The 14,264-nt window shown below is 36.8% G+C and overlaps 1 protein-coding gene across 6 annotated transcripts in view; it reads right to left on the reverse strand.

Annotated features, from left to right (window-relative positions):
• LOC131495384 (complement factor H-like) overlaps nt 1-14,264 on the reverse strand; it is a 97,612-nt gene that overhangs the window by 76,609 nt on the left and 6,739 nt on the right. For all 6 annotated transcript variants that reach the window (XM_058700278.1, XM_058700279.1, XM_058700280.1 and 3 more), the window contains exons 2-3: nt 8,089-8,274; nt 7,422-7,527 (exon numbers count right to left, since the gene is read on the reverse strand). In XM_058700278.1, the coding sequence (XP_058556261.1) occupies nt 7,422-7,527; nt 8,089-8,274 (292 nt within the window). The remainder of the gene's footprint in view (nt 1-7,421; nt 7,528-8,088; nt 8,275-14,264) is intronic.

The raw sequence follows: 14,264 nt of genomic DNA on the forward strand, positions 1-14,264 counted from the left end.
GACTCTCTGAGTGGAAAGCAGCAAAGACTACAAAGGATGAGAGAACATCACCACAAGCATGAAACCTACAGCTAACACAATGACACTAAATCCTTATCTTTCAATAATCACTCTGAATGTAAATGGATTAAATGCCCCAAGCAATAGACAAAGGGTATCAGAATGGATCAAAAAACAAGATCCATCTATATGTTGCCTACAGGAGACTCATTTTAGACCTGAGGACAGCTGCAGATTGAAAGTGAGGGGATGGAAAACCATCTATCATGCTACTAGAAGACAAAAGAAAGCTGGAGTAGCCATACTTATATCAGACAAACTAGACTTTAAACTAAGGCCGTAACAAGAGATGAAGAAGGGCATTATATCATAATTAAGGGATCTATCCATCAAGAAGAGCTAATAATTGTAAATGTTTCTGCCCCTAACTTGAAAGGACCCAAATATATAAATCAATTAGTCACAAATATAAGCAATCTTAATTGATAAGAATACGGTAATTTCAGGGGACTTTAATACTCCACTTACAACAACGGACAGATCATCCAGGCAGAAAATCAATAAAGAAACAATGGAGTTGAATAATACACTGGACCAGATGGACTTGATAGATATATTCAGAGTTTTTCATCGAAAAGCAGCAAGAGACTCATTCTTCTTGAATGCACATAGAACATTCTTCAAGATAGATCACATTTGGGTCACAAAACAGCCCTCCATAAATATAAAAGAACTGAGATCATACCATGCATATTTTCAGATTACAATGCTATAAAGCTTGAAATTAACCACAAGAAAAAATGTGGAAAGCCTCTAAATGCATGGAGGTTAAAGAACATCCTACTTAAGAATGAATGGGTCAACTAGGCAATTAAAGAAGAAATTTAAAAATATATGGAAGCAAATGAAAATGAAAACACAATAGTCCAAACCCTTTGGGATGAAACAAAGGCAGTCATAAGAGGAAAATACATTGCAATCCAGACCTATCTCAAGAAACAAACAAACAAAATCCCAAATATAAAATGTAACTGCATACCTAAAGGAACTAGAAGCAGAACAGCACAGAAACCCCAAATCCAGCAGAAGAAGAGAGATAATAGAGATCAGAGCAGAAATAAACAATATAGAATCCAAAAAAAAAAAAAAAAAAAAAAACAGTAGAAGAGATCAATGAATCTAAGTGCTGGTTTTTTGAAAGAATAAACAAAATTGATAAACCCCTAGCCAACTTCTCAAAAAAAAAAAAAAAAAAAAGAGAGAGAGAGAGAGAGAGAGAGAACCTAAATAGATACAACCACGAATGACAGAGATCACACCACAGAAATACAAACAATTATTAGCAAATACTATGAAAAATTATATGCCAACAAACTGGACAACCTGGAAGCAATGGACAAATTCCTAGACACCCATACACTACCAAAACTCAAATGGGAAGAAATAGAAAATTTGAAAGGACCCATGACCAGTGAAGAAATTGTAACAGTTATCAAAAATCTCCCAACAAATAAGAGTCCTGGGTCAGATGACTTCACAGGGGAACTCTACCAGACATTTGAAGCAGAGTTAATACCTATCCTTCTCAAGCTGTTCCAAAAAATAGAAATGGAAGGAAAGCTTCCAGACTCATTCTATAAAGCCAGCATTACCCTGATTCCTAAAAAAGACAGAGACCCCACTAAGAGGAGAATTACAGGCCAACATCCCTGTTGAACATGGATGCAAAAATTCTCATCAAGATACTAGCAAATCGAATTCAACAGTATAGTAAAAGAATTATTCACCATCATCAAGTGGGATTCATTCCTGGGCTGCAGGGCTGGTTCAATATTTGCAAATCAATCAGTGTGATTCATCACATTAATAGAAGAAAGGATAAGAACCATATGATCCTGTCAATAGATGCAGAAAAAAAAAAAGCAATGGACAAAATACAGCATCTTTCTTAACAAAAATCCTCAAGAAAGTTGGGGTAAAAGGAACATACCTAATGTCATAAAAACCATACAAAATGCCCACAGCTAATATCATCTTCAATAGGGAAAAACTCAGAGCTTTTCCCCTGAGATCAGGAACACAACATGGATGTCTACTCTCACCACTACTGTTTAACATAGTAGTGGAAGTCCTAGCCTCTGCCATCAGACCACAAAATGAAATAAAAGGCACCCAAATTGGCAAAGAAGCCTAATTTTTATTTTTTGCACATGACATGATACTTTACACAGAAAACCTAAAAAAACTGCTAGAACTGATACATGGAGTCAGCAAAGTCTCAGGAAATAAAATCAATGTACAGAAATTGGTTGCATTTCTATACACTGATAATGAAGCAACAGAGAAATCAAAAAATCAATCCCATTTACAATTGCACCACAAACCATAAAATACCTAGGAATAAACCTAACCAAAGATGTCAAAGATCTGTATGCTGAAAACTACAGAAAGCTTAAGAAAGAAATTGAAGAAGACACAAAGAAATAGAAAAATATTCTATGCTCATAAACTAGAAGAACAAATATTGTTAAAATGTCAATATCACCCAAAATAATCTACACATTCAATGCAATCCCAATCAAAATTGCACTGGCATTCTTCTCAGAGCTAAAGAAAACATCCTAAAATTTGTATGGAACCACAAGAGACCCCAAATAGCCAAAGTAATGTTGAGAAAGAAAACCAAAGCCAGAGGCATCACAATTCTGGACTTTAGTCTCTACCACAAAGCTGTAATCATCAAGACAGCATGGTATTGGCACAAAAACAGACACATAGAGCAATGGAATAAAATATAGAACCAAGAATTGGACCCACAAATGTATGGCCAACTAACTTTTGGCAAAGCAGGAAAGAGTATCCAATGGAAAAAAGACGGTCTCCTTAACAAATGGTGCTGGGAGAAGTGGACAGCAACATGCAGAAAAATTAAACGGGACCACCTTCTTACACAAAATAAACTCAAAATGGATGAAATACCTAAATGTGAGACAGAAAACCATCAAAATCCTAGAGGAGAAAACAGGCAACAATCTCTTTGACCTCAGCCACAGCAACTTCTTACTCGACACATCTCCGAAGGCAAGGTAAATAAAAGCAAAAATGAACTAGTAGGACCGCATCAAAATAAAAAGCTTCTGCACTGCAAAGGAAACAATCAACAAAACTAAAAGGCAATGGACAAAATGGGAGAAGATATTTGCAAATGACATATTGGATAAATGGTTAGTGTCCAAAATCTATAAAGAACTTACAAACTCAACACCTGAAAAACAAATAATCCAGTGGAGAAATGGGCAGAAGACATGAATAGACACCTTTCCAAGGAAGACATCCAGATGGCCAACAGACACATGAAAAGATGCTCAACATCACTCATAATCAGGGAAATACAAATCAAAACCACATTGGGATACTACCTCACACAGGTCAGAGTGGCTAAAATTAACTCAAGAAGCAACAGATGTTGGCAAAGATGTGGAGAAGAGGGAACCCTCTTGCACTGTTAGTGGGAATGCAAACTGGTGTAGCCACTCTGGAAAACAGCATGGAGTTTCCTCAAAAAATTTAAAATAGAATTATCTTAGGACGCAGCAATAGCACTACTCAAAATTTATCCAAATGATACAGGAGTGCTGATTCGAAGGGGCACATGTACCCTAATGTCTACAGCAGCACTTTCAACAACAGCCAAATTATGGGAAGAGCCTAAGTGTCCATCGACTGATGAATGGATAAAGAAGATGTGGTTTATATATACAATGGAATACTATTTGGCAACAAGAAGGAATAAAATCCTACCATTTGCAGCAATGTGGACGGAACTGGAGGGTATTATGCTAAGTGAAATAAGTCAGTCAGTGAAATACAGATATATGTTTTCACTCATGTGGAACTTGAGAAACTTAACAAAAGACCATGGGGGAAGGGAAGGGAAAAAAAAACAGTTTCAAATACAGAGGGAGGCAAACCATAAAGAGATTCTTAAACACAAAGAACGAACTGAGGGTTGATGGAGGGGCGCAGGGGAGAGGGGAAAATGGGTCATGGGCACTGAGGGGTGATGGCTATTGAGAGGTGATGGACATTGAGAAGTAAAAATGGGTGATGGGCACTTGTTGGGATGAGCACTGAGTGTTGTATGTAAGTGATGAAACATGGGAATCTACCCCCGAAGCCAAGAGCACACTGTATATACTGTATGTTAGCTAATTTGACAGTAAGTTATATTAAAAAAAAAAAGGCCCTCAAGTCTTCAGGCACATGGACTAATCATTATCCTTGGTTCATGACAGAAACTCATTAGAATTTTGTGCACAATATCCTCTTATTTTATCACTGAGTTAGTCAATTACACTTAACAATGTTATAACCTCCTTGAACTACCACCAAAACGAAAACCCAAAAAACGTGATAGTAAGCAAGAGCTAACAATATGTTCCACTTCCTCCACTCTTGTTCCATACTCCTATCGTCCACAATTATGATATCTTTGGAACTTTGGGGCTCATTACATAATCTATTCTTGATTAGACAAAATTTTGAATAGACAAAATTTCTTAGCATGTTTATTTTGAACACTTGTCTTCATCTTCCCATTTCCATCCTAGGCATTTTTTACAGTGTGGTCATCGAGTCAGATTTCCTTATAAAATTCATTCATTCAAAGTCAAATTTATCTAACTGTGGTAACACATCAAGCCCATCCTTAAAATCTAAAATGCTCTAGTTGGATGAAAATTTCTTAGGGCAGATGCAAAATGTATAATCATTACCAGAGGCTTTAGAGCAAAGCAAAGCATCCTTCTTAGTATTACAGTGGACAGCAAGAAGCAGAAAGCTTTTTCTCAAAACATAAGTAATGGGCAGCATTTTGATAACCACAAGAGAGATAATTTTGAGAATGGGCCTTTCATTAACACCTAAATAATTGTACATAAACGTTTCCTTCATCTGCAAATAAGGATTGCTTCACCCATTACACAAGTAAAAAAACCACAAGCTTTCTCCCTCAAAAATTACTTTGTCTTCCTTTGAATGTTACTATTTCTTCCTAATTCTCTAAAGGAAGAAAACATTTTAAATGAGGATCACAGAACTTGAAGTCAAACATTTATCTATGTCTCTGTCATATAAAGAAACAAAATAATTGGTGATTAATTTTCCTTCTTTGTCTCCTCTACTGGTACCCTGTTCCGAAAGTACATTTCCTGGTTAACATTTTCCATTTACACCAGAAACCCACCCGTTCCCCCAAAGTTGTTTTAGGGATTCTGCCAAATTCTACACAAAACCGCTTATGGCCCATATACACAGGGAAAGGGGGAAGAAAAAGAGACTGTCCAAATGTTGGTACTTGGGGAAAAGTAATAGCTCATCTATCTGCAACCCCAGCTGGGCAAAATAGCAGAAAAAAGGTGGATGGGAACAAGGGATCAAAAAAGGTCAGTTGACTAGCAGAAGCCATGGGTGTAGTAAGCCCATTCTACACTGATTCAACAACTAGGTCAAAAGGTACATCCCCTCAGGTAGGTAAAACAATCTAAAATTTTTAAAATAGCATAAAATATTGATGTTTGCTGATCTTGCATGGTCCAAGGACCTTTATTTCACTAATGAGTATCTAGTTCTTGGTGGAGATCCAAGCTGAGTGGCAGATAGTTACTTTTTATAGAATCTTTAACAGAGTTTGCCCAGAACTTATACAAGATGAAAGAAGCAAAGATGAATTAAAGTGCAGCCAAGATCAGAGGTTAAGTATGTCGCTAATTTTTTCACCGAATTATAAATATTTATTTATTACTGAGATTTAGGGAATCTAGTGGATGAAGTCTGTGAGTTTTGATCCCTTTTGCCAGGTCCAATATGGAAACTAAAGGGGTCAGACAAGCCTGTATTGACAGGGATATTACAGAGGTGAACAGTGAGGTAACTGGAAAGTTTAAGCCCAGATGGTCGTCATCTATTTGGTCATGTATAACAAAGCCAGCAGCAATGATTGAAAGTTGGGCTAAAAATGTCTTTGAAAAATCTCAGTGGCCAAAGAGACACTAAAATCATAAGAACTAAGAATTATTGGGTGCCTACAATATCCCACGAACTCTTCGAAGGGCTTCAGTGTATCTTATTTATGTTTTCCACCAATCCTATGATGCACCTGCTGTGTTTCTACTTTTCTTTTTAGAGACAGAGTGTGTGTGCAAGCTAGGGAGAGGGACAGAGGGAGAGAGAGAAAATCCCAAACAGGCTCCATGCTCAGTGCAGAGCCTGATGTGGGGCTCAATCCCATGACCCTGGGATCATGACCTGAGCTGAAAGGTAGAGTTGGATGCCCAACTGACTGAGGCACTCAGGCGTCCCATGTTTCTACTTTTATAATTGAGGAAATGGGAGTGAAGAGCTATTAGAATGATACATACAGTTATTAAGTGGTGGAGTTTTGGGATGCAGGCTTATTCCAAAGCCTAACCTTTAAAATATTACATTGATCCTACTTGTATTTATGTAGCATAAACTTGTAATGATACTGGTTTTCCCATGTATGAAACTTTCTTCAAAACAATGTGTAGACCTAGATGGGCATAACAGGAATAAAGAACCCTGAAGAGGTATCACAGTGTTAAGATCAGCCATGAAAATCCAACAGGAGATTAGAGAACAGAGTCTATGATTATGAAGGTAGTAGCATTTTTGGTCCATGTGATAAGAATAATTTACAGACCATGGAAACTTAAATAATGGTAGTTATTATTGATTTGGTGTAAAATATTTGTTTCTCCTAAATTTTATAAGCTTTTATCAAAGAGATGCCACGTAATCTGATTTTGTTGCCATTCTCACTGTCCCTGACATATTGAACTCCCTCCCATATACTCTGTACATAATAGAATATAGTCAGGAATTTTTGGAATAAACCCTTATTTATATATATACTATTTTCCAGCCCTCCTAGAACTACACTCTTTAAGAGTAATTATAACTCATTTAAAATTTTCAATGTTGAGGAGATAATATGGTATCCAAATATAATCATTTCCATTATACATTAATTTTTCAGGCTTCTTGTATGGTACTTATAAAAATGCTCATAGAAAAATAAAGTAACTGGGGTGCCTTGGGTGGGTGGCAGTTAGGTGTCCAACTTCATTCAGCTCAGGACATGATCTCATGGTTTGTGGGTTCAAGCCCCACATTGGGCTCTGTGTTGGCAGCTCAGAGCCTAGAGCCTGCTTTGGATTCTGTGTGTGTGTCTCTCTCTCTGCCCTTCCCTCTGTCTCTCTTTGTCTCTCAAAAAAATAAAATAAAACATTAAAAATTAAAAAAAAAAGAAAAATAACGTGACCTTAAAAATACTAATCAGTACAGTCCCTATTTACAATCTAAATTATAATTGTCTCAATTTTTTTATATTGACTACATACCCCTCATTACATGTGTAAACAACCTTTGCTCCATATTCAAATTCATTTCCTCTTGCAAGATGAAAGGAACCAAAAGAAGTATCTCCAGGATGTCCACAGGGCCTTTCTAAAATGATCAAAAGAATATAATATCATTATGTAATGCAGGGAAACACATTTGATGTAGAAGTTCAAGGAAAATGGTATTTAATATTATATCCAAAGACATAATTGAAGATGTAGAAAAGTGAAAATAACACAAAGTTATTATTTTATTATTAAACTTGTCTATATGGTGGATTTTTTTATTTTGGAAGATTTCAACTCCTTATTAAGAATAATGATGGTATAGGGGCGCCTGGGGGGCTCAGTCGGTTAAGCATCCAACTTCGGCTCAGGTCATAATCTCACAGTTCGTGGGTTCAGCTCCGCGTCGGGCTCTGTGCTGACAGCTCAGAACCTGGAGCCTGCTTCATATTCTGTGTCTCCCTTTCTCTCCCCCCCTCCCCTACCTGTGCTCTCTCTCTCTCTCTCTCAAAAATAAATAAACATTAAAAAAAAAGAATAATGATGGTATATTATTTTGTGTTTAAATGACAATTATGATATAATTCAGCTAATATTGCTACGATATCAAACATTTGGTATTTTCACAACTAAAGTTTTCACAAATGTATGATTTACTTACTCTGACATATCCTCAATGGATTAAGAGCCACCCATTCTCCATTCTTGCATTCCATTATAATAGCTCCAAGAGTTCTATATCCAGGTCGGCATTTATATGTAGCCTGAGTTCCCTCTGGATATTTTTGTTCAGGCCAGACACCTACCAAAATTTCATTTTGTTTTCCTGGAGGCGGTCCTTCACAATCTAAAAACAATAAAAATAAAGTAATTGCTTAAAGTGTTTTTTTAAACTTCCAAAACATTTAGGTTATTTTTTCTTTTAAAAATACCTATGCTGGGAGGAGTCAAAATGGCAGACAAGTAAGAAGATCATTATTTCCTTCACCCCTCAAAGACACCAGTATTAAGGTCAGAACACTTTCTGCAGAGGAAATCAATCTACAGAGTGGCAGAAGGATCCCCACAGGTGGAACGAGACAGTTTGGTGGTACAGAGGCAGGTGTTTGAGAATCAGGAGAGAAAAAATGGGCAGTGTAGGCAAGGAGAGGAGGGGACCACTTTTGTGGAGAGACAAAAGGAAGTGAAGAAAGGTTGTAGAAGTGTGGGATTGTATTTGGACAAGAGGAAAACTTCTCTGGACCATGGACAGGGGAACAAAAAATACAGATAGAGCCAATTTCTACTTTGCAAACAGCCTTATAAGTGAAGATCGGAGTTTTTAGGGTTGTTTGACTTTCTCTGGACTGAAGCCGGCTGTGTGCAGGTACCTGGTGGCGAGAGGGGCCAGTCCTGGGGTGCGGTAGCATTCTCAAGGTCTCAAGTTCTCAAGCACTGGCAGACAGCAGTCCCTTCCTCCCAAGTACTGTGGGAAGAGGGCATATTGCCCAAGGACAAAGACATTGCAGGTGCCAACCTGAGGCCCTTCGTTGGCAGGGCAGAGTGGCATTATTCTGGAGCCAGGTTCACGCAGAGCGGGATACGAGGTGCTGGAGGAGACTGTGGAGCAGGACAGGTCGAGTGCCCACGCTACTCTGTAAGGCGCTGCCTGAACTGCACGGTTTGAGACACCCCCTGCGGGGAGGAGAGACTGGGGTGTTGCCATTTTTCTTACCAACACCAACATGCTGGGGCTTCAGGGAACAGGACAGTGGCTCCACTGGGAGCCTACTTACATGAACTCCAGCCCCTCCGTGCCTGTAACTGCTTATCTACTGGAGCAGGACTGACACTGAGTGAACCGCAGGGGCCAGATTCCAGACCAGCACAGCCACCAGTCCCAGGCACCAACAGACAACTGTCCTGCAGTTTTGTATATACGGACGGAAGAATCATAAGAATGAATCAGTGATATACAAGATAAACTTATGGAAAATAATGAAGCTGAAGAGAAGAGGTAAAGAAAAATATCAGATCACGAATGCAGACCTAGGGAACTCAGTGACTCCATAAATCATAGTAACGTTCGTATCACTGGAGTCCCAGGGAAGAGAAGGAAAAGGGGGCAGAAGGTTCATTGGAGGAAATTATAGCTGAAAACTTCCCTAAACTTGGGAAGGAAACAGACATCCAAATCCAGGAGGCACAGAGAATTCCCATCAGAATAAACAGGTCATGATCTCAGGGTTGGGAGATCAAGCCCCATGTCAGGCTCCTCACTGGATGTGGCGCCTACTTAAGATTCTCTCTCTCTTCCCTTTGTCCCTCCCCTGACTCCCATACAGACGTGCTTTCTCTATTTCTAAAAAACAAACGAAAAAACACTCAAACGAAGAGAGATAGAGGGAACATACCTCATTATCATAAATGCCACATATGAAAGACCCAGAGCTAATATAATTCTCAATGAGGAAAAACTGAGAACTTTTCTTCTATGGTCAGGAACAAGATAAGGATGACCGCTCTCACCATTGTTACTTAACATAGTACTGGATGTCTAGTCTCAGCATCAGTCAAAAAAAAAAAAAAAAAGGAAAGTAAAAAAGAAAGAAAGAAAAGGAAGGAAGAAAGAAAGGCAAGGCATCCAAATCAAGAAGGAAGAAATCAAACTTTCATTATTCATAGACAACATGATAATCTACATAGAAAACCCAAAACTCTCCACTAAAAATTTCAGGAACTGATACACAATTCAGTAAAGTTGCAGGAAACAAACTCCATGCAGAGAAGCCTGTTGCATTTTTACATACCAATAGTGAGGCAGCAGAAAGAAAAATGAAAGAATTCACTCCATTTATATTTGCACCAAAAACCATAAGATACTTAGGAAAAAACCTAATCAAAGAGGCAAAAAGATCTGTACTCTGCAAACTACAGAATACTGATGAAAGAAACTGAAAGCAACAAAAAGAAATGGAAAAATATTCCATGCTCATGGACTGGTAGAACAAATATCATTAAAACATCTATATCACTCAAATCAATCTACACATGTACTGCAATCCCTATCAAAATACCACCAGCAGTTTTCACAGAGCTGGAACAAACAATCCTAAAATTTGTATGGAACCACAAAAGATTCCAAATAGCCAAAGTAATCTTGAAAGAGAAAAGCAAAGCTGGAGGCATCAGAATTCCAGACTTCAAGCTACATTACACAGCTGTAGTCACCAAGACAGCATAGTGCTGGTATAAAAACAGACACGCAGATCAGTGGAACAGAATAGAAAACTCAGAAACGGACCCACAACTATATAGTCAACTAATCTTTGACAAAGCAGGAAAGAATATCCAATGGAAAAAAGTCTCCTCAATAAATAGCGTTGGGAAAACTGGACAACAACATGCAGAAGAATGAAACTGGACCACTTTCCTACAAGGTACACAAAATATATTCAAAGTGGATGAAAGACCAAAATATGAGATGGGAAACCATCAAAATCCTAGAGAACACAGACAGCAACCTCTCTGATTTGGGCCATAGGAACCTCTTACTGGATATGTCATCAAAGGCAAGGGAAACAAAAGCAAAAATGAACTATTGGGACTTCATCAAGATAAAAAGCTTCTGCACAATGAAGAAAACAATCAACAAACTAAAAGGCAACCTTCAGAGTGGGAGAAGATATTTGCAAATGACATATCTGATAAAGGGTTAGTATCCAAAATCTATACAGAACTTATCAAACTCAACACCCAAACAAATAATCCAGTTATGAAATGGGCAGAAGACATGAATAGTTTTCCAAAGACATACACATGGCCAACAGATACATGAAAAGATGCTCAACATCACTCATCATTAAGGAGATACAAATCAAAACCACGATGAGATACTATCTCACACCTGTCAATGGCTGAAATTAACAGCACAGAAAACAAGGCATTGGCAAGGAGGCAGAGAAAGGGGAACCCTCTTGCAGTGTTGGTGTGGGAATGCAAACTGGAGCAGCCACTCTGGAAAACAATATGGAGGGTCCTCAAAAAGTTAACAATAGAACTACCCTACAATCCAGCCATTGCACTGCTAAGTATTTAACAGAAGGATACAAAAATACTGATTCTGAAAGGATACATGCAGTTTGATATTTAGAGCAGCATATCAACGATTAGTCAAATTATAGAAAGAACCCAAATGTCCACTGATGGATGAATGGATAAAGAGATGCAGTACACACACACACACACACACACACACACACACACACACACACACACTGGAATATTACTCAGCCATCAAAAAGTATGAAATCTTGCCATTTGTAATGCACCGACAAAACTAGAGTGTATTTATGCTAAGCAAAATAAGTCAGTCAGAAAAAGACAAATACCACATGATTTCATTCATATGTGGAATTTAAAAACTGAAAGAGATGAACATAGGAGGAAAAAAAGAGAGGCAAACCATAAAACAGACTCTTAAGTATAGAGAACAAACTGAGGGTTGCTGGAGGGGAGGTAGGTGGGGAAATGGATTACAAGTAATGAATACTGAGGAGGGCATTTGTTGTGATGAGCACTGGGTGTTATGTGTAAATGGTGAACCACTAAATGCTACTGCTGAAACTAATATTGCAGTAGATACTAACTAACTGTAATTTAAATAAAAACTTTAAAAGATAGAATGATTACATTTAAATAAAAACTTTAATTTAAAAAAACACTTTAAAAGATAGAATGATTACATTAGGTCTCCAATGATTACTTTTAAAAATGGCAAATTCAAAGATACTTATCACCAGACATATTTATTAGTATTACTTTCACTGCATAACTCCTTTCTTTACTTGGTTTTATGACAATGGCTTAACATTCTATTCTAGAATTTCTTTTTAAAAGGTAAGGGGCAAATAATCAACAGAGGTGAAGACCATCATGGAACCCATCTCTGATGAACATGTTTCACATTTCATACAAGCTCCATATAAAACTAGACTTTTCTGTAGTAAATAATACTTGTGTGAGATTTCATATGCAGTAATTTCCCTTTGATGTTTTAGCACATTTTTAGCACATTTATGTTAGGGAACTTTTAATAAATGATTCTACATTAATTTTTAGAATTTAGGTAAACATTCTGTTTCTCCACTAGATGGTGCTAACATCCTGTCATAAAACAACACAAACCACCTCTCTGGATTCCCCCCCTCTTCCAAAGAGCCAGATTTTTTTTTGTTGTTCGTTTTTAAATTTAATGTTCATGATGAAGATTTTATGCTTAATTGCAGGCTAATATGTGTGTTTTTCATTTCAGAAATTCAAATCCACTTCATGGCATTCTGGCTATTGGAAAAATAAGTTAATTTTCAAACACAGATGGCAATATTGTGAGTACAGAACTATTTTTTAGTAATATGTTAATATTTTGATAAACACAGTTCCTATCCTATTAAGCTAACGCAAGGTAAAGGTAATAAAGTTTTATCAATTAATTTATTTCATTTAAATTATTTTTTAAACTAATCGGCCAAGAGTAATCCATCTTCAAAACATTTAAAGTAATCAATTCACACACACACACACACACACACACACACACCACTAGCCCATTAGCTAGCCTGAGGCAAATGCCTTTTCCTCAGGTTATGTTTCAAAATAATACATTTATACCATCTGCTCTTGAATTTTCAAATTTGGTTAATTGCTTTTAACAACCAGATGGGAAAGACATTATACACACCTTTCACATAATCTTCCTACCAGCTTCTCACAATTTTTACTATGTATATATGTTTACTATAGTATAAGTATTCTCATATTGATTACCCTTTTTACTTCAAATAACTCTTAAAATTATGGTGCTTTTTCCATGAACTTTGAATGGCATCTCTTGACTGTACGAAAACAGTGTCACGACCCCCTACTCCATTGCCCCATTTTCCAGTGCCATCTCCAAAATCTGAGTTGTGATTATGACCATTTGCCACCTCCACTGTGACACAGTCTGCTAGCTAGTCTGCAAGCCTCCATTCTCCACGGGATTACATAGGATTTTTTTTCCAAAATTGGTCATGTCACTCTTGTGATTAAAATTCTTTGCTGAATTTTCCTTTCATTTGTAAGACATTCTAAACCTAATCAAGAAAACCTCAATCAAATGTGTACCAGACTGCTTTGGTAGAGTAAGGTTGGTCTCTTTGTACAATTACTCTATTTTTCTAAAATTATTTTGAGAAAAAAAGAATAGGAGATACTACTTTTTAAATAGCTTAATTCTAAACTCAGTAGGCATTAGAACAGATTTTAAAGCCAAACTAAAAATCAACATCGAAAAAGTAAATCGAATGGACAAAATGGAAATAGCAAAAATAGATATTTTATGTTAAATTTCTTTCCTATCTTCTCATTGGTATATATGAATATTAGTTACATATACATGTACATGATATGATCCAATTAGTTTTTCAAAATAAGATATATTCAGATTATTTTACAAATAACATGAGGATAATTAAAGATATGTGGCAAATAATATATACACCTCTATAAATAAAGTTATCGGTTGGAATGAAGTTTTTAAAAATATAAACTCTAGAAAAAGCAGAGAGAGATTATATTATACTATTGAGGCATTTGAAAAAATAAACTTATGCTTAAATATTTTCTTAAATATGACTATGCAATTTCCTCTTGAAATTTTAACAGTGTAAAGACCATGAAGATAATTACAGGATTATGGAAAGCAAATGGGAGAACAGGTCATAGCTATAAGAAATTGGGCAGAATACAAGTATGCCATAATTAGGATTGAAGCAAGTTACTATCAGGATACAGCCTGAATATATCACTGAAATCAAA

The sequence above is a fragment of the Neofelis nebulosa genome, chromosome 15 (genome assembly GCF_028018385.1).
Source record: "Neofelis nebulosa isolate mNeoNeb1 chromosome 15, mNeoNeb1.pri, whole genome shotgun sequence".
Lineage (NCBI taxonomy): Eukaryota > Metazoa > Chordata > Mammalia > Carnivora > Felidae > Neofelis > Neofelis nebulosa.